This window comes from Gambusia affinis, linkage group LG17 (assembly GCF_019740435.1).
Source record: "Gambusia affinis linkage group LG17, SWU_Gaff_1.0, whole genome shotgun sequence".
Classification (NCBI taxonomy): domain Eukaryota; kingdom Metazoa; phylum Chordata; class Actinopteri; order Cyprinodontiformes; family Poeciliidae; genus Gambusia; species Gambusia affinis.
The window spans coordinates 241,734-267,408 of record NC_057884.1 but is presented as its reverse complement, the minus strand read 5'-3'; the positions used below and the strand labels follow the sequence as shown (position 1 = coordinate 267,408).

The 25,675-nt window shown below is 38.1% G+C and overlaps 1 protein-coding gene across 4 annotated transcripts in view; it reads left to right on the top strand.

Annotated features, from left to right (window-relative positions):
* The window catches only part of syk (spleen tyrosine kinase), a 46,711-nt gene extending 28,448 nt beyond the window's left edge, over positions 1-18,263 (top strand). For all 4 annotated transcript variants that reach the window (XM_044144102.1, XM_044144103.1, XM_044144101.1 and 1 more), the window contains 5 exons: positions 7,787-7,996; positions 11,214-11,403; positions 16,332-16,472; positions 17,052-17,164; positions 17,324-18,263. In XM_044144102.1, the coding sequence (XP_044000037.1) occupies positions 7,787-7,996; positions 11,214-11,403; positions 16,332-16,472; positions 17,052-17,164; positions 17,324-17,396 (727 nt within the window). In that variant the 3' untranslated portion in view covers positions 17,397-18,263. The remainder of the gene's footprint in view (positions 1-7,786; positions 7,997-11,213; positions 11,404-16,331; positions 16,473-17,051; positions 17,165-17,323) is intronic.
* Positions 18,264-25,675: the final 7,412 nt, after the last annotated feature.

Here is a 25,675-nt window from a genome sequence, read left to right as displayed (position 1 = left end):
ATATAATTTATTTATTTATTTTTTTTTTTTACAAAACAAGAAAAAAAGTATGAACCCTTTGCAAACGAGGGTTTTATATGTGCAATTTTATGCATCGATGCAGATTTTATTGGTTGGAATATTTTTGACACTATGGTTGATATGCAGACTTTTTCGAGTTGCAGCTCATAGTTCAACCAAAAACAATCTCACCTAACAATTCAACACACCCCAGATGGATAAACACCCCTTCAAGTGTTTCTATTTTATTTTCCTTTCATTTTTTAAAAATCTGGCAGCTAAAGATTAGAGTAGCCTTGAATGTTTCTATTCCAACCGCATTTTCTCTGTTTTTTATGCGTTTTTTTTATTTTTATTGTTTTCAATCTTTTTAATGCAGAACTTCTGTTGTATTTTTTGTTTATGGGGCTCAGCACTGTCCCTATCAGTGAACTTTCTGCCTCACTCATATTTTCAATACACATTTATAGCTAATCAGACTAAATGTATCACGCATCCATCCATCCATTTTCTTTTCACCCTTGTCCCTAATGGGGTTGGGAGGGTTGCTGGTTCCTCTCCAGCTAAGTTCCGGGCGAGAGGCGGGGTCACCCTGGACAGGTCGCCAGTCTGTCACAGATGTATCACACACATTCATTAAATATATTAGACAGACATGCAGAATGTGCAATTTAATAAGTTTATTGATGATATTAAGAAAACAGCAATAAGCATGCACCAACTGCCTGCTTCATTCACTTTATATAACACAGCAACACCAAAGGTGAGGCACAGCACTGTCTCGCCCCACACTTTTTTTTTTATTTCAACAGGCAATTTGTAAATTCAGTGATATTGACTGTAAAAATGTTTGTTACCTAGGTCTGTCACAATAACTAATTTTGCTGAGCGATTAATTGTCTCAAAAATTATTGCGATAAACAATAATATTGTTTGAAGACCTTTTTCCACTGATTTAATGGAAATGACATAATAATGTAACCCATGTGATTTCCTGCCAAAGATTGATACACTTTATTTTTAAAAGTACACTTAACACTGGAACTGATAAATGTCATGAAGTGGTGTGAAGCAGACACTTGTAGATCCAGGTTGAAATGAGATGATGAAGTTTAATGATGAAAATCCAAAATACACTGGCCAAACAGAATCCAAGAAGTTCAAAAACCTGGCAGCACAGTTGAGCGGAAGATTAGGGCTCAGCACTAGCGAAGCGGAGTCTAGTGGACAGAGACTGGAAAGACAGCTTCGACTACAAACGACTAGGACCCGACAGACGATTCTTCTTCTTCTTCTTCTTCTTCTTCTTCTTCTTCTTCTTTTATATTGCGGTTGGCAAGCAACTTTTAGATGTGCATTACCGCCATCTACTGGAATGGAGTGTGGATCGGGACGCTAACTACATATACCCCCCTCAAAACAAAACAAACAAACAAACAAACAAACAAACAAAAAACATATCTTTATCAATTTTGTTTTCTTAAGGTAATTAATTAAATAACTTATATCTTCAGAAGTAGAAATTTTTCCCAAAATATCTTGTAAATTTAACTGTAATTTATTTTCTTGTAACCGACAAACTAATTTCCTTCTCCCAACAGAATATTTTGTACAGAACAACAAAACATGTTTTACCGTCTCTTCTTGACAACAAAAATCACAACTTCCAGTTCGATGTTTTCCTATTTTAAATAAATTACTGTTTAACCTTGTATGTCCAAAACGCAACCTAGATATAACTGTTTCCTCTTTTCTATTTCGTCCTGTTCTCCTCATTTCACCAACTTTTCTTTGAATACTGTACAGCCATCTACCAGTTCTATCTTCCTCCCACTGTCTCTGCCATCTTTCCTTAACCTTTTGTTTAATAATAGATTTGATTTCTTCTTTACTTAATGGAACTAATATATCAATATCACTATATTTTGAAGCTTGTTTTGCATATTTATCAGCCAACTCATTCCCTCTTATTCCTATATGTGACAGTATCCATGTAAATATAACCAATAAACCCATTGCTTGAATTCTATAAGTTATTAACTGAATTTCTAACAAAAGATCCGGTCTACTAATAGTGTGATTATTTTTCAATGAATATAATGAAGAACTTGAATCAGAGCATACTATGCTTCTTAATGGACGGACTTCCTCAATCCATCCTAAAGCTAAAATAATTCCCATCATCTCTCCGGTATAAACTGATACTCCATCAGTAATTCTTTTACATTTTTAACTCTGAATTCTGGAATAATGAAAGATACCCCATTGCTGCTACTTGAGTTTTTAAATGCATCTGTAAAAACTTGGACATATCCATAGTACTTATTATCTAAATATGATTGAACCGAATATGGATCTGAAATGTTTTCTCCTTTCCTTTTCTCCAACAAAGTCATATCAACAACATTATTATGAAATAGAGACGGATAAACTGGCGAAAGAGGAACTGTTTGACTAATATTTATATCAGATAAACCAAAATCTTTTATAATAGTTTCTATCTCCCATCCAAAAGAATTTAATTTCTTCTTTTCTTTTTCCCAACTAGATTTTAAAATTTCTTGATATGGATGATTTCCATCATGGCCCTTTAAATTACACCAATAATTGGTCTTTAACTGTAATCTTCTGAGATTAAGTGGCATTTCTCCCATTTCTATTAGCAAAGCTGAAGTTGAGTTGTTCTAACTGTTCCTGTACATAACCTCAAGGCTTGATACTGAATACATTCTAATTTTTTTTAATAGTGTTTCTGATGCTGATCCAAATACAATACTTCCATAATCAGATACAGACCTTATTAACCCAGTATATATTGATTTCAATGCCTTCCTCTCAGCCCCCCATTCACTTCCCACCAAACACCTCATTACATTTAAAACTCTCTTACACTTATTAATTACTTTTTGAATATGATTTTTCCAAGTAAGTTTTTCATCCAACCATAAACCCAAAAACTTAAATTCCCTTACCCTTTCTAATTCATGATTATATATTTGCAGTTTTAAATTTTCAGTTACTTTCTTCCTTGTAAAAAATAAAGTCTTTGTTTTGTCTATAGAAATTTTAAATCCCCATTTAAATGACCAGTCTTCTATAGTATTAATTGCTTCTTGTATGTTTTTAACAATGAACTTTGAATTTTTCCCCCTCTTCCATATTGCTCCATCATCAGCAAATAAAGAAAACCCCATTCCACTCTCCAAATTGTCAAACATATCATTAATCATAATAGAAAAAAACAAAGGACTCACTATACTTCCCTGAGGTGTACCATTCTCAACAAAAAACTTTTCTGTTCAATTGTTGTCCTATTCTTACTTGTATTGATCTATCTTGTAAAAAATCTTTTATCCAATAAAACATTGATCCATTAATTCCCATTTTTTTCAATTTAATTAAAAGTCCATCTTTCCACATCATATCATAAGCTTTCTCTATATCAAAGAAAACAGCCACTACACTCTCCTTGTTAACTTGCCCTTTTCTGATTTCATGTTCTAAACAAAGTAAAGGATCCATAGTGCTTCTCCCTTTTCTAAATCCACTTTGACATTTTGATAAATATCCCCTCTTTTCAACAAAGTAGTTCAATCTTTCATTTACCATTCTCTCCATTATTTTACAAATATGAGAAGTTAAAGCAATGGGTCTGTAACTTTCTGGATTTGATTGATCTTTACCTGGCTTTAAGATTGGAACTAGGATTGCTTCTTTCCATGCCAGAGGTAAAATACCCACTTCCCATATCTTATTATAGAATTCCAATAAAACCTTCTTAGATGAATTGCTAATCTTATTAACCATAATATAAGAAATATTATCTTTTCCTGGAGATGAATTTTTTGATTTCCTAAGGCATTGTTAAATTCAAATAAAGAAAAAGGACTATTCAATAAATCATTATTTCTTACATTTTCTTCTAATAAATTTACATTTTCATTAATTGTACAAGTTCTTCTGCGGTTTTCTTCTGCGCTTAAATTATTACATCTATGAACTTTAACAAAAATTTTTAACATATTTGCTTTCTCCTCCTCAGTCACAGCAATAACATTTCCATCTTTCAGAACTGGATATCCATATTCCATTCATTCTCTTTATCATTCCCCAGACTTTTGAAATCTCTGTTTCCCTACCTACAGAACCACAAAAATTACTCCAATAAACCTTTTTAGCATTTTTCACCGTTCTTTTAACCAGAGCTTGTGACCTTTTATATTCAATAAAATTCTGAAAATTCTGATTTCTCTTTAACAATCTAAAAGCTTTATTTCGAGATTTAATTGCGCCATCACAGTCCTTCGTCCACCATAATACAATTTTCTTCTTATATTTTCCTTTGGATTGTTTCCCGAGCGGCTCCTAAAATAGCATCACAAATAGAAGAATTTACCATCAACATCCAAATCTATATTAACTTTTTGCATCTCTTCATCATTTATTATTTTATATTTTTCCCAATCAACATTTCCAAATATCCATCTTTCTAAGGTCTCTAACAATTTTTCCTATTTCTTTACCAATTTCAATAACTATAGGATAGTGATCACTCCCTATAGTTGATTCTCTTAATATTTTCCACTTACTAATCCCGGCCAAATTCTTTGAAGCTAAAGTTAAATCTAACGCTGATTCTGATCCATTTCTAATATTAATTCTTGTCCCTTCTCCATTATTAAGACAAACCAGATGTTTTCTATCCATTATTTCTTCCACCACTTCTCCATTTGCATCATTCCTATTACCCCACAAAGTACTATAAGCATTAAAATCTCCACAACAAATGAACTTTCTTCCTATATTTTTAAACATTTCCTCCATTTCATCTAAATCCAAGTTTTTACATGGATTATAAAAATTTAATATTTTAATACTTTCTATATTAATCAAATTTCCACAGATAACCATTCTAGTGAAGCTCCTTTTCCTAAAAATCTATACTGTATTCCTTGTTTAATAAATATTACACATCCTCCTCCACTTTCTTGTTCCCTATCTCTTCTAATACTATTATATCCTCTTATGACAAAATCTAACTCTGGTTTAAGCCATGTTTCTTGAATACAAATAATATCTGGTTTATTTTCCAAATAGTTTAAATATCCTTTAAATTCTTGACCATTTGCTAACAAACTTCTTGCATTCCATTGTAAAATAAGCATTAAATTCTTCCTCCATCTTGCTTCCCATCTATTTCAAGCCTTTTATTTATCAACTCCCAAGATAAATCCTCCACAGCTAGAAATTTTTCTGCGCCTTTCACTATAATCTTGATTTTTTCAGTTTTCTGTTTCACCTGATCAGTACAATTAATAACATAAGCCATGAATAAAATTAATTTATCCATTGTAATTTCCATTCCTGACATTGTTCTTTGACTTGGCCCAAGATTTGGATTAGAAGACACTTGCTGATTTTTCTGAACTGTTCTTTTTTCTTGAACAGTTCAGCTGTTGAATTTCTGCTGCCTTTTTTCTTGCTTCACACCCTTTATATGCTACATTATGCTGACCACCACAGTTACAACATTTCAACTGTACATCTGCTCCACATTCATCATATCGATGATCTCCACCACATCTAGCACATCTTTGCTTCCCTTTACACACTGATGCAATGTGACCATACCTTTGACATTTGTAACAGCACAAGGGAGGAGGAATATAAGGTCTAACAGAAAAACTCAAGAAACCAATTTTCACTTTATCAGGAAGCACATCACCTTGAAACTTCAGAAGTATCGAAAAACTTTCTATTTTCTCCCCATCCACAGATTTTAACAATCTTTTCAATCTCCGCACTTCACCACCATGTATATTTCTTTTAGGTTTTTCCAAATCCTCCTCAAGTGGAATACCAGTGATTACACCACGTGATACTCTGTTTTCTCCAATAATTTTCTTTTCACTCACAACCTTTTTACAAATGTTATCAATCTGCATGCTTTTATTCTTTTGTTCTTCAGACTTACATTTTATCAACATATTTCCATCTCGCAAGATTTTTACAAACTCAACCTCCCCTAGTTTCTTTTTTATTTCTCTAGACACTGCTATCGGACTAAGGTTTATGTTCATATCTTCCTTCTTGAATTTAAGTATTACCTTAAACTCCTCATTTATCATTTTCCTCCTAACCACTCTGTTTTCTTCATCTGAACTATATTCTTCTAAACTTCTCTTACTATTTAGGTTACCAATCTCTCTATCATCTTTCAAAACTTTTTCCTTCCCTCTACCCCTTCCTCTGCCTACCGTAGTCTATTCGTCAAAATCCATATCATCATCATCATCATCACCACCACCACCACCACCACCACCACCACCACCCCTATCTACCTTTGTGGTCATCCCAATCCAATCCCAATCTAGTCCCACTCCAGTTTATGCCAACCGCCAAAATAACAAAACCAAACTGACAGCTGTCAATCCTTGCCGTGTTCCTCCACCTCCTCTCGCCGTCCCTGACAGACACTGAGACACAGGTGACATTAAATACACAGGAGGTAATCAGGGAACGAGACACACCTGGGAAACAATCAAGGGGAGAGAGGACAACATGGAGAATCAGAAACACAGAAGCGCAAAATAAACACATAGAAAAACACAGATCTTGACAATAAACACAATAAACAAAATGACCAAAAACAAAATATATTCTCAATCTCCATTAACAAAAAAATGTACTTGAATAAAAACCAAACATAAATCCAAAGTGGAAATAAATATTGCATTCAACCAAAAGAGTGCAGATTGTTAAGTCTGTATACCATATTGCACTTCAGTAATTATTCAATTTAAATAGAGAAGATGGGCACACTGTAACTGCTTATTGTTTGGTTATTCTGATTGATAAGGTGATTCATAGAATGATTTAAATGAGGAATTAATTGTAATTGGGATAATTTCCATATTTCCATCTTCTAATCTAATTAGGTTTATTGCTCTGTCTGATTGCATTTAGTAATTCTCCATGCAAGAAGTTTGCCTGCTCTGTCACCTTTTATTAAGATTGCTTCAACCAAAGAAAACTTGCTGCAATTTAGTTAGTGGAAAGCTCGAGGGCAGAGGTGTCAAACTTCAGTCCTGGAGGGCCACTGTCCTGCAACTTTTAGATGTGTCTCTGCTGCACCACACCTGAATAGAATAATTAGGTCATTAGCAAGGCTCTGGAGAACTGATCTACACAAGGAGGAGGTTATCAAGGAAATAGTCACCACTAATTATATATTTTCCAGGCATGGCCAACATGGGAAAAAAGAAATTCCTAAAAAATAAGTGGTTGTCCTGATTAGGTCCATAAATATTGACCAATGTGATCTAGGCTTTTATTGTTCCCTGCAACTTAGAATATTGAAGCTGAACACTTCGTTATATTTAAAATCCATAAATAATCAACAATCCTGAGTTGTATTAATGATCTGCATGTCAGAACAAAAACCTTAAAAATATTTGAACTATATTAATTACAATCACTGGAAAAAGGCTTTCATGAATTTTTTTCTCTAGCTCTCTGTCTGGGAAGATACTCAACATGGAAGTCTCTGTTGAATGAAATATTTCCTGTACTGCTGATGAAATTGATCAGTATATATATGAATGCAACCTTGTCATTCATTGAAGAGAGCTACACATTGTTCGTGTGTCAGAACTGCAATATGTACTGCATTGAAATATTGTACATTGGATTTTTTTGTTGCCTGTTGTCTGAAATCGTTATTTTGCTCTTATCTTTTAGGTGATGTGAAACAAAACATTCTAAAGCTAATCTTTCTGTGTTTTAGAACAGAGAAACCAGTTGCTGTAAAAATACTGAAGAATGATGATAACAACCCGTCGGTGCGTGAGGAAATGTTGAGAGAGGCAAATGTCATGCAGCAGCTGGACAATCCTTACATTGTTCGGATGATCGGTATCTGTGAGGCAGAAAACCTCATGCTTGTCATGGAACTGGCTGAACTGGGACCACTGAACAAGTTCCTCCAGAAAAACAAGTATGTCATTTCCCGATAGTGGGACAATAAGGGATATTCTATTCTATTCTATTCTATTCTATTCTATGTAAGTAAAATTGTTTTAGAGGTTTTGTGATATTTATATCTATTCCCAAAATATAATAATCCAGACCAATTACCTTTAAAATGTAAAACAGTTCTGAGCATCTTCAATAACTATTTAAAGAATCTGAATCAATGAGTTACAATATTTAGTTTCCCTTTGAGTTTAATAAAGTATTTTTGAATTTGAATTTTTACATTAACATGTATAGCTCATGGTGCATTGTGCTTTATGCTGTTTCTAACACTTGAATATTGCCAAAAGATTCAAGGATTTTTACTGTCATAGCATTTCACAATTACTTGGTTGTTGTACAAAATTCAAACTCAGTTCCCAAATCAAGAAGTCTAATAAATAAATAATGTAGAGTGTTTTTCGACTCTGGTCCTCAAGGAACACTGCCCTGCAGGTTGTAGACATTCCCCTGCTTCTGCACACATGATTAAAATTGATGATTGATTAACAGGGTTTTACTGAATTACCATCATCTGAATGGGGTGTGTTAAAGCAGGGGAACATCTAAAACACGCAGGTCAGTGTACCTCGAGGACCAGGGTTGGAAAAAACAGCTCAATACTATATATACAGTGCCTAGCAAAAGTATTCAGCCTCCTTGAACTTTTAAACCTTTTGCTGCTTTTCAGGCTTCAAACATAAAGATCTAAAATGTTTATTATTTTGTGAAGAATCAATAACAAGTGGGATACAATCATGAGGTGGAACAAAATTTATTGGATATTTTCAACTTTTTTGACAGATAAATAATATTTCACATCCCACTTTGCAGTTTATTATTGGAATGGAATGGTTCACAAATAAATGAATAAACTTGTTAGAATGGCCAAGTCAAAGTCCAGACCTGAATCCATTTGAGAATCTGCTGTTCACCAGCACTCTTCATCCAACCTCACTGAGCTCCAGCTGTTTGGGCAAAAATTTCAGTCTCTTGATGTGCAAAACTGATAGAGACAAAACCAAGTGACTTGTAGCTGTAATCGCAGCAAAAGGTGGCACTTACAAAGTATTAATGCAAGGAGACCAAATAATATTGTACGGCCCACTTTGCAGTTTTTTATTTGTCAAAAAAGGTGAAAATATCCAATAAATTTTGTTGCACCTCACGATTGCATTCTTCACAAAATAACAAAAATTTTAGATCTTTATGTTTGAAACTTGAAAAGCGGCAAAAGTTTGAAAAGTTCCAGGAGGTTGAATACTTTCACTGTATTTGGGTAAATACACCTAAATCTAAACAAATCTTTTTGCTTGTTTTACTTTTTCTAGCAAATGTTCAGAAGGTGAACATTCAATTCCTCGTGTTCATTCTATTGTTAAAACAAATATCAGAAAATAAACATAATAATAGTTTGACATTTTAAAAACTGCAAGAGTTCAGTTTTATTGTGTTTCATATTACCGTATTTTCCGCATTATAAGGCGCACCTTCAATGAATGGCCTATTTTAAAACTTTTTCATATATACGGCGGTGCGCCTTATATATGATAGAATAGACGCTACATTAGAGGCTGGGGTTACATTATGAATCCATTAAATGGAGCTGCACTAAAGGGAATGTCAACAAAACAGTCAGATAGGTCAGTCAAACTTTATTAATAGATTACAAACCAGCGTTCTGACAACTCCGCTCCCAAAATGAATAAACAACTGTTTTATTATTTTCCCCGAGGTAAAGTCAGTGACGTGGTAACATGTAGTGCAACATTTATATCACATAGTAGAGGGGAACTTTTCCTCGATTCTATAAACACGTAAAGAACAGTCTGATACTGTTAGGGTAAATCAAACGTTAGTGCAATCACAATGTAGTAACACTCTAAATCAGGGGTCTCAAACTCCAGTCCTCGAGGGCTGCAGTCCTGCAACTTTTAGATGTGCCTCTGCTGCACCACACCTGAATAGAATAATTAAGGCTCTGGAGAACTGATCTACACAAGGAGGAGGTAATTAAGCCATTTCATTCCAGTGTTTTGTACCTGTGGTATATCTAAAAACTGCAGGACTGCGGCCCTCGAGGACTGGAGTTTGAGACCCCTGCAAAGCAATAACAATATATCAATAAGTCAACGTTGTTCAAATGTTAATGTCCATATTCACAATATGACCAACCTTGTTCAGCTGTAAACACACAAAATAAACATGTAAAGCTCATTTTATTAATTTATTCCTCATCCACGAATCCCTCGAATTCGTCTTCTTCAGTGTCTGAATTAAGCAGTTGGGCGAATACGGGATCCAACATGCCCGGCTCCGTCTCGTCAAAGTCGTCATTAATGGAGTCAGTGTTGCTGCTGTTGTCCAGCAGTTCAGTGACAATTCCTGCCTTCCTGAAAGCTCGGACCACAGTTGAGAATGATCTATCAGCTCAGGCATTTACGATCCACTGGCAGATTGTGGCGTATGTCGTCGGCTCTGTCTCCCCGTCTTGGTGAACGTGTGTTTGCCTTCTGTCATCCACTGTTCCCGCGCAGTTCACAGTCTAGCTTTGAATGCCCTGTGACACCAATATCTAGCGGCTGGAGTTCTTCTTCTTCTATGGGGTAAATTGAAGTCGGCAGCTGCTTACCGTAGTTGTGAGACCTGTTGTGGCTCAATATTGGCCCATATATAAGGCGCACCGGATTATAAGGCGCACTGTTGGCTTTTGAGAAAATTGAAGGTTTTGAGGTGCGCCTTATAGTGCGGAAAATACGGTAGATTCCTAAATAATATTAGAAATCTGTTTTTAATGTAGCAACAACTGATGAAACTTTCAGCTTCTGAATACTCAGCATTGATTAATACATGACTATACATCTTCTAGGTGTAAATATTGAAGTCTGGTACAGATACTGGATGAATCTCATCCACTAAGAGTCATATGTCTATATTGTCAAATTGTCTGGCTGATTCAAACCAGTTTGATTTTACCTGAAGCTTTCTTTTAATCCTAAATTAACTTTCAGTAACATTTTTCTCCTTAAATTTCCCTTTTATCTTTAAATCTAGCTGTGCTGTATTTTTTTTTTCTTTTTTACCCTCATGCTGCCTTTTTAAATTTTGAATAGCTTAGATTTTTTCTTTTTTTTTATGTCACTCCCATGATTTGTGATTTATTTCCTATTAAAATCTGGATAAATAATGATTTTCCACAGAAATACATCAGTAAAGAACATCACAGAGCTGGTTCATCAGGTGTCTATGGGGATGAAATACCTAGAAGAGCATAACTTTGTTCATAGAGATCTTGCTGCCAGGAATGTACTGCTGGTCACACAGCACTATGCAAAAATCAGTGATTTTGGACTCTCAAAAGCTGTTGCAGAAGAGCAAAACTACTACAAGGTAATATGTCAAGATTGGGTTTTTGGATGCATCTCTCTTTCTGTGTGTGTGTGTGTGTGGTTGTTATTTGTGTGTGTTTATTTAGAACTGCCTGGTTTCCATCATTCCCTATATATTTTGAAGGCCATTTCTCCCATTTCCTCAGTTCTACTTCAGTTTCTTCCTTTCCCTCATAGCTGAGCCTAGTTTATAATCACCCACTTTATTCACTCCCAACTCTACTGCAGAATATCAGTTATATTCTGCAGGAATATTCAGTATTCACAGTGCTTCCCTTTTTCTGCATTTTTTTTTATTCTAAATTTTGTTAAACTAAACAATATCTTAACCCACAACTAGTCTTAAAAACAACATTCATTTTAATTGTATTATTTGATTAGTTAAGTATTTGCACTTCTGTTTAATCCAAATTGAATCAGATGCTCCATCAGGCCCCCCAGGGCTTCAGGGGCCATAAATGCTAATATTTTAACACAGAGCATAGATACATAATTATAACATTTGTTTATTCAGATTATCAATGGTATTAAATTTGAATCAATGGTTTCAGCATAAATAAATTAAAATATTTACAATTGTTTAACATTTATATGTAAGATTTTTAGGAGCTGGCAAGTTTACTTTGTAAAAGTTCTAAGAACAATCATCATAGTTAGATGGTTACCATGGCAACAATCTGAAGCTGTGAGTTTAATCTTTGAGTTTGATATCTGTTAGTTCACAAATACAAATTAATAAACTTCTATTATAACTTATTGCTTTTTAGGTTGGCCAATTAAACTATTCCCCCTGTCCTAGATTTCACTAAAACACAGAAGCTGTTAGAGATGCTGACGGTTTCATATAGTCTCGAAATATCTGTGCATGTGTAAAAGTATCTGTGTCTGTGTAAATACTCACACATGGAGTGCTTTGATGCTTCACTCCATAGTTTAACAGTAAGAGGGGCCCCTAAGTCAAATTCTGCTCAAGGCCTCATCATGCAGGGCCGGTCCAAGGCCCTGCATGCCCTGCAATCCGCTGCACTGCACAGAGAGGTGCAACAAATGGGAGACTGAATTCAATGCTTCTAAAGTGGCTTTAGTAGCTCTTCCATTTCATGTTTGCTGAGTTTTAAAATAAGAGCCACATAAACTGTTTTGGTTTGTTTGAGTTTTAAGGGACGAGTTCTTCAGATCTCAGCGCCACCGTGTCATGTTGTTGGTAGTGGAGAGGTGGACCCAAATTCAGACAGGTGGAGGCAGCTGTTGAGTTTTTTGCTGATTTAATGTAGTATGGTAGAAATGACAATGGGCACTTACAAAAAAATAAATAAAAAATCCAAGGTAGCACCAAAAATAATTTCAAAAGAACATCAATCCAGGAGGCACTAGGAGAAAACAAGGAAGCACAGAGGATTTAGCTAAATGAACATGAGGATCTGACGAGGAATGGATAGAAGTGAATGAGGCTAAAATACTGGTAGGTAGAGAGCTAGACAAAACCAGGGCTGATGAGCTTCATTGACTGCAGGTGAGAGTGGTTGGCACAGGAGCAAGTTGAGGGTTGGGGAGAAGGTGGTACAGGGAAGCTAAGAAGATCTGCTGGGGAAAACAAAAGGGAATTAAAGGAATATTGGAAAATGAAGGAAGCATAGTGGATATTTACTGGTTAAGGAAAGCATTATTTATTTATCTTCAGAATACAAAATTTTAAAAATAGAATTTAAACATGTTAAGTAATGTTGCTACACACTCGTGTACAGTAGGTGGCGGTATGCACCTTAACGTTGCTTGCGATCCGCCATAATAGAAACAAAGAAGAAGAAGGACAAAAGCGGGAGCAGAATATACTTCTGACACAAACACAAAGAGTACAGAAAATCTGATGAACTAGGAGAGAAAGACATGAGGGAAACCAGAACAGAAACAAGACTGATCTAACAACAATAAGAACTAAGGAACATAGAGCTAGAGCGGCTCAGACTGGAGCTGATTGATCAGATCACCATTTTGTGTTTTACAGCTCCTATTTATTTGGATTTGGAATATTAGAGCCAGTCAACGATTTATTTATTTTTTTCTTTTAATAGACGATCTAAACAAAGAAATAACCTAACTAGAATGGCAAAAGAAAGATGGACATAGATTCAGACAAAAAGATCAACTAAAGCAAAAGTGACAAAATAAGAAAACTAGAAACACTACCAGGGAAAGCTAGAAGGAATAAATATTTAACTGGAACCACTAAAGAAAAGTAAACCTAAACTCAGACATGTAAGAATAACTGAACCTAGTGTGATGAAATAACTAAGAAATAAGCATTACTAGAAACTCTGCAGGGAGGCTGAAATGAGGAAAAACTAGAAGGATAAAATAAAAATGATCTAACTATAATCACTAAACAAAGCCTGACAAAGAATGAGACATACAATAATAACAGAACCAAGAGTAATTAAAGAATAAACTTAACTAGAAACACTATAAAGAATTGAAAATAAGGAAGGCAATAACAAGACAATTCTAATAACACTGAATAATCTCAAATAATAACTGAAATGACCATGAAGGGCTAACTAAAAGTGAACTAAAGAAATACTGTCAATGATGAAATAGCAAAACCAAACCCAAAAACCCAGAGTCCTGAGATACTGTGCATTAACTCTGTCTAAGCGAACAAAGCATTTGTTATGGTTTGATGCTTCGTGTAACTGGAAAAATAATAATAGAAATAATAATAAAATAATAAAAAACCAGTGTGATGTGTGACTTTGAGGAAAGCTCCTCACCGGGCTGAACCTGCACAATGAGATTAGCACTAGTTCGTTAACCACTAACACTCCGGCCAACCGGGACCATAGACATAAACTTTACTGGGAAAACAGGGCCACAGCTGGGCAGCGTGTTGAGATGGAAAAGTGCATCATTCTGTCCACAAAGATAATTCATTCTCACCTCTCACTTTACCTGCACCTCAGAAAGCGCAACTACAAGTTATTTCTGTGGTTCACAAAGAGCTGCGCTACCAGAGTTAATGCGATGGGTTTTAAGCTCTTACCTTGATGTGGTAAGAGCTTAAACCCCACACAGGGGGTTGATGTAAATATCCATACAGGTCAGCTTGGGTCCAGTTCGAGTGAAAGGAGGCGTGCGCGATCCGCGCTGAGGTAAACTTAAGACATCAGCTGCTCCGCCAGTGAAACGCTAAGAGCAACAGAGATGCTTAAAATCCGAAAAAAAAAAAAAAAAAAAAAAAAATGTAATTATTATTTTCCTAAAAATAAAAACGAGCAACACCTAGCCTAGCAGGGGGCTAGTAAAGCATGGCAGGCCGCCAGGCTTATAAATCACTGGGGGAAACCCCGAAAATCTATGTACAAATATCTCATTAAACTTTTGAGTCTTTTGCAAATGTATAAAAATAACATATAGGTACATGAGTGTTAATAGCCTTTGCTCAATACTTTGTTGATCCAGCTATTACAGCTACAAATCTTTGAATATGAGATTTGGAGATGGGTGTGTTAAACAGTTAAAGATGGGTTTAACACACCCATCTTTAGGTGTGTTAAACCTAAAGGTAGCTTTAACTCTTATCTTTAGGTTTAATAAGAACTGCATTCTTATTTTGTGTTCTTCAGTTCATTACGTCGGATGGAGACATCCATCTGCCATTTTCAGATATCTCCAGAGATCTTCAATCACATTTATGTTTGGAAATAGCCTTGACCACTGCAGGACATTTACATGTGCTTTGGTTTTTATCCAGGATGTCTCTGCACATTCCTGTGTTCATCTTTTCCCTTACCATGACTAGCAGATCCAACTCTAGAGGAATTTGGCTGGGAGGGGCTTTGGCTTATCTTGGAAAGGATTTGGGGAGGGGAGAGCAGTAATCAGGCATTTTATTTAATAGTACATAGATGAATGTTTATGTAAAATGAGTTAATCATGTTGTTTACTAATACAATAATAACAAAAATGATGTAAATAGGGACATTCACTTGTGCATAAGTCACCATAAAATGCTGAGTAGTTGTGCTGAGATTTGCATAAATTTTAGCGTACATATTGCAGAAACTATCAATCTCTGAACTCTTTAAGTGCAAAATCAGACAATGATGTCTGAAAAATAAGATAAGATAATAAAATCATCCTTTATTTTTTCTGCACCATAAAGTGGACAAGAACAAGAGAAACAGAAATGGAAAAACAACAAAATAAAAAAAAGAGTAGTGTAGAGAAATCATACAAGCTAAACTAGAAATATCGATTTCTATACAAAAATACTCATTAATCTTCAAATGGCCCAGCAGGCTCAGCATACAGAAAACAACCTTAGAGCACAGCTGGTGTATAACCAGATATCTGTAGCCCATACATTTTGGGTTAAAATATTCTTGTTCTTTCTGAATTGAAGTTTCTTGTACTGGATAGAGAATTCAGAAAATATTCTCAAGAAAGAGTAGTAATTTGTACTTATATTATATAACAGAGGCATGCCAACAACTTGGGCTGCACAGTGGCGCAGTTGGTAGAGCTGTTGCCTTGCAGCAAGAAGGTCCTGGGTTCGATTCCCGGCCGGGGATCTTTCTGCATGGAGTTTGCATGTTCTCCTTGTGCATGGTGGGTTCTCTCCGGTTTTTTCCTCCCACAGTCCAAAAACATGACTGTCAGGTTAATTGGTCTCTCTAAATTCTCCCTAGGTGTGAGTGTGTGTGTGAATGGTTGTTTGTCCTGTCTGTTTTCTGTGTTGCCCTGCGACAGACTGGCGACCTGTCCAGGGTGAACCTGCCTCTCGCCCGGAACGTTAGCTGGGGAGGAACCAGCAACCCTCCAGACCCCATTAGGGACGAAGGGTGTATAGAAAATGGATGGATGGATGGATGGATGCCAACAACTTTGTCCATGGGTGGAACACAACTCAACACACTGTGTTTTGTCTTTCAGGCCAAGGGTCATGGGAAGTGGCCAGTGAAGTGGTATGCTCCTGAATGCATAAACTACTTCAAATTTTCATCCAAAAGTGATGTCTGGAGCTTTGGTGTACTCATGTGGGAAGCATTTTCCTTTGGCCAAAAACCATACAAGGTAACTAACTAGAGTTGGGACATTATAACATCAATTCACTTACTCATATCCTGCTTGTTCACAGTAATTTAGAGATGCAATGCTATAATCCTCAGAACATTTTCCTTTGGGTTACCAGGTTGAGATGTTTGGACACTCTAGGAGGAAGGGGGGCAACAACTGATCAGTGTCAGATCAGCTTCAGAACACAACATCCATAATTTCCAAACAATTAAGTGAAGGCAGAAAACATGTTCTTGGTACAAACAAAACATAAACGTATATTTATGAATAAATGCTGTTTAAACATATATATGCTCTGCTGGTCTTTCATAGATACAGTCAATTACTTGGCAGGGTTAACTGCTGCACAATCCCACCACATGCAGGGCATTGTTAGAGCAATCCACTGGTCAAAGTCAATATAATAATTTGTCTGTTCTCTTTTATCTGTTGTTGAGGTTGCTATTTAGAAAATGCAAAGTTAATAAGCAAAACTGCAGAAGGAGTACCGGTATATGTTTTATGTTTTAATTTTTACCAGTTTAAAAACATTTTAACTTGTATATGGTCATCTTTATTTTGAATCATCTTCCACAGGGAATGAAGGGAAATGATGTTATGCAGATGCTTGAGAGTGGAAAACGCATGGAGCCACCAGTGAACTGCCCAACAGAAATGTATGACCTCATGACAACTTGTTGGACATATAAGTAAGTCTCATATCGCAATACATTCCTGGCAGCAAGATCTCTATAAGTATGTGTCTTATAACTGAATTAGAATTAATCATACAACTGTGATTCTTGGAGAAAGTATATATTAATTACCAACCAGTTTTCTTCAATTTCTGCTATTGTCTTTTCTTACAGGGTGGAAGAAAGACCTGGATTTGCTGTCGTTGAGCCAAGACTACGAGAATATTACTACGACATTGCACAGTGATGTGACATATCTTTGTGACAGAATCTGTCATAGTCAGTGCCAACATGTCAATGATATATCTTCTATGTTATTTGTATGACGTTACTGGGCCAGGGTTGGGCAACTCCAGGCGTCGAGGTTTGGTGTCCTGCAACCTGTAGATGTGTCTCTACTTCAACACAACTGAGCCAAATAATGAGGTCATTGGCAGGACCCTAGCGCAGTCACCTAAGAGGCCCCACTTAGGAGGTGATTCAGCTATTTCATGGAAGTGTGTTGGACCAGGGAGACATCTAAGAGTTGCAGGACACTGACCCTGGAGGACCAGGTTTGCCCACTTCTTAACTAGGCTATGAAAAGTTTTGAAAAAGATGATTTGTCATTTGTAAGCCATGTGAAGTAGAGTAAATATGAAGTAGAGATACTGTCATCTTAGTATATTTAAAGCCAGAAATTGATTTAATATTTTAGCAAATGTGTGGTTCTAAAAATGTGAGTGGTTGTACATCCCAATCAGCTGTCAGTATTATAACCCAGGATAATATCCTAAATTCTAAAATTGTCCCTGATTGATTCATTTTTGATGATGACAGAGAAAAGAACTACATAGGTTAAGACAGGGGCAGGCTTCAAGGTGTTGCATAAATGTATACTGAACAGGTGAATGTCGCTTTTAGGGTAAAGTTCTTTCTGTGACAAAAGGTCAGAAATTTGGAAATTCTTACAGCATAAGATATTATGCATTCTCGATATATAATTTATAACTTATTTTTCTGTCTGACGTTGGCAATCTTCTGTAAATCACTGTTGCGAGCAACTTCTTAAGACTTTAAATGATCTGTACTTCCTTATGAAAAGTCTTGAAATGTAAATAAAAATCTAATACAGTTTTAGTTTTATATTTATTACATGTCTTAAAGACAGTGTGGGATTCTCTTTAAGACAAGACGAACGTAAAATAAAATTTATTTTACGTTGGGCTTGTCAGGGTTTCTATATTTATACTAATTCAATTTCTGTCATGAAGTGGTGGCGTGAGTGGTGAGGCAGATGCAGCAAACCCAGGTTGAAATGTATGTAGATGATTTAATGGTGAAGTAACACAAGTCCAAAATCCAGCAATCCCAAATACCAGGCAGCACAGCTGAGCGGAAGGCTAAGGCTCATCACTGGTAGCAACTGGCTACAGGAAGAAACAACAACACAAACTGGTACCAAATATTTGACAAGGACCCAACAGAGACGCAGAGACACGAGACATTAAATACACAGGAGGTAATCAGGGAACGAGACACACCTGGGAACAATTAAAGGGAAGACAGAACAACATGGAGACTCGGAAGACACAGGAACTCAAAATAAGCACACAGAAACCACAAATCACAACAATTACTGATAGTTAAACTGCAGAAAGGAAAAATAAATATTCAATAAAAAATTATGACAATATTTTAAGATGTCCGGAACTAGAAGATCAACTTGAAGTGTGTCCAATTTTCCTATATATATATATATACATAAAATGAGACAGAAACACCCATAATTCTTTATTTCTTCAGTTGGTCCCACCAGTGAACTACCCAACAGAAATGTATGACCTCATGACAACTTGTTGGACATATTGTTTTTCTGTAAAATATGTTAATCACCATATTTTCTAACACTGAAATTCATTTTCAAAATATTTTAAAAAATGTATGATTCATTAAAATGTTATCAAAAGATTTCCAGATGGTCAGGTCTAGATGTTGAATAGCTGTAATGATTTATCATGTCCATAAATTCAATAGCAAAATTTAACCTTGATTTTATTGCAAGACACAAATTAGCAAATTAATGAAAAATATTCAATTCATCAGTGAAGTACCAAAATATTCTCAAATATATTCAGATAGAATATATTTGAGACATTAATATTCTACACATATATTTCTATGTGTAGAGGAAATGCTTTGTTATTAGAAAATAGAAAAGGACAGAATATACTTTATTCTCCCCTTCAGAAAATTTTCATGGACTCAAAGGTATATATTGCATACAAGCATCTTCCCAAAAATAATAAATGCATATAATACAAATAAAGGGCTTGAAATGTAGAACGCTAAAACTGATACACATCTTCCAGGCCTCAACGTACAATCTATTTAAAATTATGGTTCTAAATTTTGATGGAGGTTGTTACAAAAGAGCATTTAAAATAGTTCAGTTTAGTAAATAAAAAATGTACTAAATTTTTTATTTAGTAAATTTTTGTCGTTTTTACTATAACGCCAAAAATGATGAAATATATATACTGGATAGAGCTCATCCATCCATCCATTCATCCATCCATCCATCTTGTTCCGCTTATCCAGGGTCGGGTCGCGGGGGTAGCAGCTTCAGAAGGGAGGCCCAGACTTCCCTCTCCCCAGCCAGCTCCTCCGGAGGAATCCCAAAGCGTTCCCAGGCCAGCCGAGAGACATAGTCCCTCCAGCGTGTCCTGGGTCTTCCCCGGGGCCTCCTCCCGGTGGGACCTGTCCCGAACACCTCACCAGGGAGGCGTCCAGGAGGCATCCTCACCAGATGCCAGAGCCACCTCAACTGGCTCCTCTCGACGTGAAGGACTCGGCTCTACTCTGAGTCCCTCCCGGATGACTGACCTTCTCACCCTATCTCTAAGGGAGAGCCCAGCCACCCTACGGAGAAAACCCATTTCGGCCGTTTGTATCCGTGATCTCATTCTTTCGGTCATGACCCAAAGCTCATGACCATAGATGAGGGTGGGAACGTAGATCGACCGGTAAATCAAGAGCTCCGCTTTTTGGCTCAGCTCTCTCTTCACCCTGACGGACTGGTACAACGCCCACTTGTCGGCAGACGCTGCGCCAATCCGCCTGTCGATCTCCCGCTCTCTTCTTCCCTCATTCGTGAACAAGATCCCGAGATACTTGAACTCCTCCACTTGGGGCAGGACACCCCCCCCCCCCCTGACCCGGAGAAGGCACTCTACCCTTTTCCGGCTCAAGACCATGGCCTTGGATTTGGAGGCACTGATCGCCATCCCAGCCGCTACACACTCGGCTGCGAACCGCTCCAGCGAGAGCTGCAGATCACGTCCCGATAAAGCCAAAAGGACCACATCATCCGCAAGAAGCAGAGATGCAATCCTAAGGCCACCAAAAGGGATCCCCTTAACACCTTGGCTGCGCCTAGAAATTCTGTCCATAAAAGTAATGAACAGAATCGGTGACAAAGGGCAGCCCTGGCGGAGTCCAACTCTCACCGGAAACGAGCCCGACTTACTGCCGGCAATGCAGACCAGACTCTGACGCCGGTCATACAGGGACCTGACAGCCCGTATCAAGGAGCCCGGTACCCCATACTCCCGGAGAACCCCCCACAGGGCTCCCGGAGGGACACGGTCCAACGCCTTCTCCAAGTCCACAAAACACATGTAGACTGGTTGGGCGAACTCCCATGCACCCTCCAGGACCCTGCTGAGGGTGAAGAGCTGGTCCAGTGTTCCACGACCAGGACGAAAACCACACTGCTCTTCCTGAATCTGAGGTTCGACAATCCAATGGACCCTCCTCTCCAGAACCCCCGAATAGACCTTGCCAGGGAGGCTTAAGAGTGTGACCCCCCTGTAATGGGAGCACACCTTCCAGTCCCCCTTTTTGAACAGGGGGACCACCACCCCGGTCTGCCAATCCAGGGGAACTGCCCCCGATGTCCATGTGATATTGCAGAGTCGTGTTAGCCAACACAACCCTACAACATCCAGAGCCTTGAAGAACTCCGGGCAGATCTCATCCACCCCCGGGGCCCTGCCACCGAGGAGTGTTTTGACCACCTCGGCGACCTCGACCCCAGAGATTGGAGAGCCCAACCCAGAGTCCCCAGGCTCAGCTTCCAAAATAGAAGGCATGTCGGTGGGATTGAGGAGGTCTTCGAAGTACTCTGCCCACCGGCCCACAACATCCCGAGTTGAGGTTAGCAGCACACCATCCCCACTGTAGACAGTGTTGGTGCTGCACTGCTTCCCCCTCCTGAGACTGAGATGCCGGATGTTGGACCAGAATCACCTCGAAGCCGTACGGAAGTCTTTCTCCATGGCCTCTCCAAACTCCTCCCACACCCGAGTTTTTGCCTCAGCAACCACCCGAGCCGCATGCCGCTTCGCTCGCCGGTACCCATCAGCTGCTTCCGGAGTCCCACAGGCCAAAAAGGCCCGATAGGACTCCTTCTTCAGCCTGACGGCTTCCTTCACCGACGGGTTCGAGGGTTGCCGTCGCGATAGGCACTGACAACCTTGCGGCCACAGCTCAGATGAGCCGCCTCGACAATAGAGGCACGGAACACGGTCCACTCAGACTCCATGTCCCCCACTTCCTCTGGGACGTGTTCGAAGTTCTGCCGTAGGTGGGAGTTAAAGCTCCGTCTCACAGGGGATACCGCCAGATGTTCCCAGCAGACCCTCACAACACATTTGGGTCTGCCAGGTCTGACCGGCATCCTCCCCCACCAGCGGAGCCAACTAACCACCAGGTAGTGGTCAGTGGACAGCTCCGCACCTCTCTTCACCCGAGTGTCCAAGACATACGGCCGCAGATCCGATGAAATGATGACAAAGTCAATCATCGAACTGCGGCGTAGGGTGTCCTGGTGCCAAGTGCACATATGGACACTCTTATGCTTGAACATGGTGTTCGTTATGGACAATCCATGACGAGCACAGAAGTCCAACAACAGAACACCACTCGAGTTCAGATTGGGGGGGGCGTTTCTCCCAACCACGCCCCTCCAGGCCTCACTGTCATTGCCCACGTGAGCGTTGAAGTCCCCCAGCAGAACAAGGGAGTCCCCAGGAGGAGCACTCTCCAGTACCCCCTCTAGGGACTCCAAAAAGGGTGGGTAATCTGAGCTGTCGTTCGGCCCGTAAGCACAAACGACAGTCAGGACCCGTCCCCCCACCCGTAGGCGGAGGGAGGCTACCTTCTCGTTCACCGGGGTAAACCCCAACATACAGGCGCCGAGATGGGGAGCAACAAGTATTCCCACTCCTGCCCGACGCCTCTCACCCTGGGCAACTCCAGAGTGGATATATGTTCAGCCCCTCTCAAGAAGACTGGTTCCAGAACCAGAGCCATGCGTCGAGGTGAGACTGACTATTTCTAGCTGGAACCTCTCAACCCCACACACACTAGCTCCGGCTCCTTCCCCACCAGAGAGGTGACATTCCATGTCCCAAGAGCTAGCTTCCGCAACCGAGGATTGGACCGCCAGGGTCCCCTCCTTCGGCCGCCACCCAACACACATTGCACCCGACCCCGTTGGCCCCTCTCATAGGTGGTGGGCCCATGGGAGGGGGGACCCATGTTTCCTCTTCGGGCTGTGCCCGGCCGTGCTCCATGGGTAAAAGCCCGGCCACCAGACGCTCGCCGTCGTGCCCCCCCTCCAGCCTGGCTCCAGAGTGAGGCCCCGGTGATCTGCGTCCGGGCGAGGGAACATGTAGTCCAAAGTTTGTCTCCATCATCGGGGTCTTCGGGCTGCACTTTGTCTGACCCCTCACCTAAATAGAGCTAAATAAATAAATAAATATAAAATCCATATATTTCACCAAGAAATTACCTAAATATTCTACATGGCCAGGACTACATCTGCAAAAATATTGATTTATCGCCATGTCCTTAATTTTACTATTGCCCATGATATTTATATGAGTGTACTAATTTGGAAAAATATTAGTATTATCAAAATATTTTGATGATAATGTATACATGTGGAATCATGTATTTCAATGTTCCTAGTTTCAGTAGTATTTCAATAAAAATGTTAACAGTCATTTTATGTCACACTTAGCCAAGTGAAAAAATTCCATAATTCATCAAAAAATACCAAAATATTCTCAAACGGCCTTGCCTATTTGTGGTATTAAATACTTAAATCTTGATGTCCTTGAGTCAAATGCTTTTTTAATGAAAACTTGTTGAAATCAACCTTGACACCCAGCTAAAACAAACAAAACATTTTTAAAAATTCAAACCTTATCATAAAATTACCCAAATATTCTTACATGACCATGTCTGTATGAGGAATGATATATGTATATGCTTCATAAAATCTCTACACTCAGTAGGGTCTGTACAAAAGTTGTTTACCATCAATGTTCACAAAACTGATATGTAGTCAGAAATTTGTTAAAAATCCATGATGCCTAAAAAAAATCTCAAAATATTCTTAGGTTATTCTTATTCTGTCCAACAACTACCGAAAATTCTCAATCATAGCCTAAAAGATAAAAACTGCCGATGTATACAGTGGATATGAAAAGTTTACACACCTGCTCAAATGTCGGATTTTCATAATCTAAAAACATGACAGCCCAGGATTTTCACCAAAATCTTGTTAAGCCCGGTGATCAGGGTGTCCATTCAGTCAACCAGCGGTCCACTGTGTTTTTGTATTAAAAGATGTTAAATAAACAGGAAATGTAAAAATATTACTGAGTAATTATATGTTATGGGAAGACAGTGTCAGTGAAACAATATCTTAACCCACAACTAGTCTTAAAAACAACTAATCAAAAAATACAATTAAAATGAATGTTAAGTATTTGCACTTCTGTTTAATCCAAATTCAATCAGATGCTCCATCATCTGATTGAATGATGATGGAGCATAAATGCTAATAGCCATAAATGCTAATATTTTAACACAGAGCATAGATACATAATTATAACATTTGTTTATTCAGATTATCAATGGTATTAAATTTGAATCAATGGTTTCAGCATAAATAAATTAAAATATTTACAATTGTTTAACATTTATATGTAAGATTTTTAGGAGCTGGCAAGTTTACTTTGTAAAAGTTCTAAGAACAATATTCATAGTTATACTGTTTTGTTACCATGGCAACAATGAAACTACTCCCCATGTCTCAGATTTCACTAAAACACAGAAGCTGTTAGAGATGCTGATGTTTTTAGCAGCAAGAGGGGCCCCTAATCAAATTCTGTTCAAGGCCTCATATAGCCTTGGACTGGCCCTGTAGGATGAGTAAAATCAGCTGCACTGCGCACAGAGATAAGCAACAAACAGGAGATTTAATTCAATGGTGCTAATGTGGTTTTAATAGCTTTTCTATTTCGTGTCTTTTGATTTCTTAATAAGAGTAAGAAATTGTTCTGGCTGCTCAAGTTATGGGACAACTTTCTCAGATCTGAGGTTAAGTTAAGACATCCAGCTGCTGCAACGCGCAGAGGCAACGCGCAGAGGCAACGCGCAGAGGCGCCAGCTTTGTGATTGGTCCGGCTTTAAATGCGTAAACTACAAATTAATTTTCTATAAACATATCTTTTAGGAATAAATTTGCTCCACCAGTGAAATGCTCAGAACAACAGAGATGCTTCCAATTCGGCTTTAAAGACAAAAAAAAAAAAAAAAAAAAAAAAAAAAAAAAAGGAATTTTTTTAATTATTATTATTTTCCTAACATAAACAAGAAAGGCTTAGCCTGGCTGTGGCGCTAGTAAAGCATGGCGGGCCGCCAGGCCTATAATACACTGGGGGAAACCCTGGAGCAAGACAAATAATTTCACTATGTTTTCCACTTTAATATGATATAAAACCTGTGCAATTCATTTGAAAACAAACTGAAAACTTTATAGAGGAAAAATATAAAATAAAACACTTAAAATAACCTGGTATGATAAATATGCACACCCTAATATGTTGCAGCAACTTTGGCTTTTAAAACAGCATTCAGTCTTTTTGGGTGCCTATCAGAGTGGCACCTCTTGATGTGGCAATATTTTCTCACTCTTTTTTGCAAAACTGCTTCAAATCTGACAGATTGCGAGGGCATCACCTGTACACAACCTTCTTCAGATCATCCCAGATGTTTGATGGTCTGGATGGTCAGGTCTGGACTCTGGCTGGGCCATTCCAAAGCCTCAATCTTATTCCAGTGAAGGCATTCCTTTCTTGATTTAGATTTGTGCTTTGAGACATTGTCATACTGAAAGATAAAGTTCCTATTCAGCTTTCTAAAGGAAGGCTGAAGGCTTTGTGCAACAGTGGCATTTGGAACTGTTCATAATTTCCTCCACTCTGATTAGGCTACTTCCTAAGTGGAACAGATTTTATTCTTATAAAGATTTATATCTGATCCATAGGGACAAAAACACACAACTTCATTATAAAGTTGTGATTTTTTTTTTTTTTTTTTTTTTACAATATACAGTATTATATTAACTGAATTCCATTAGAAGGTGTGTCCAAACTTTTGGTCTGTACTGTACGGAGCCCCCTAGGGGAC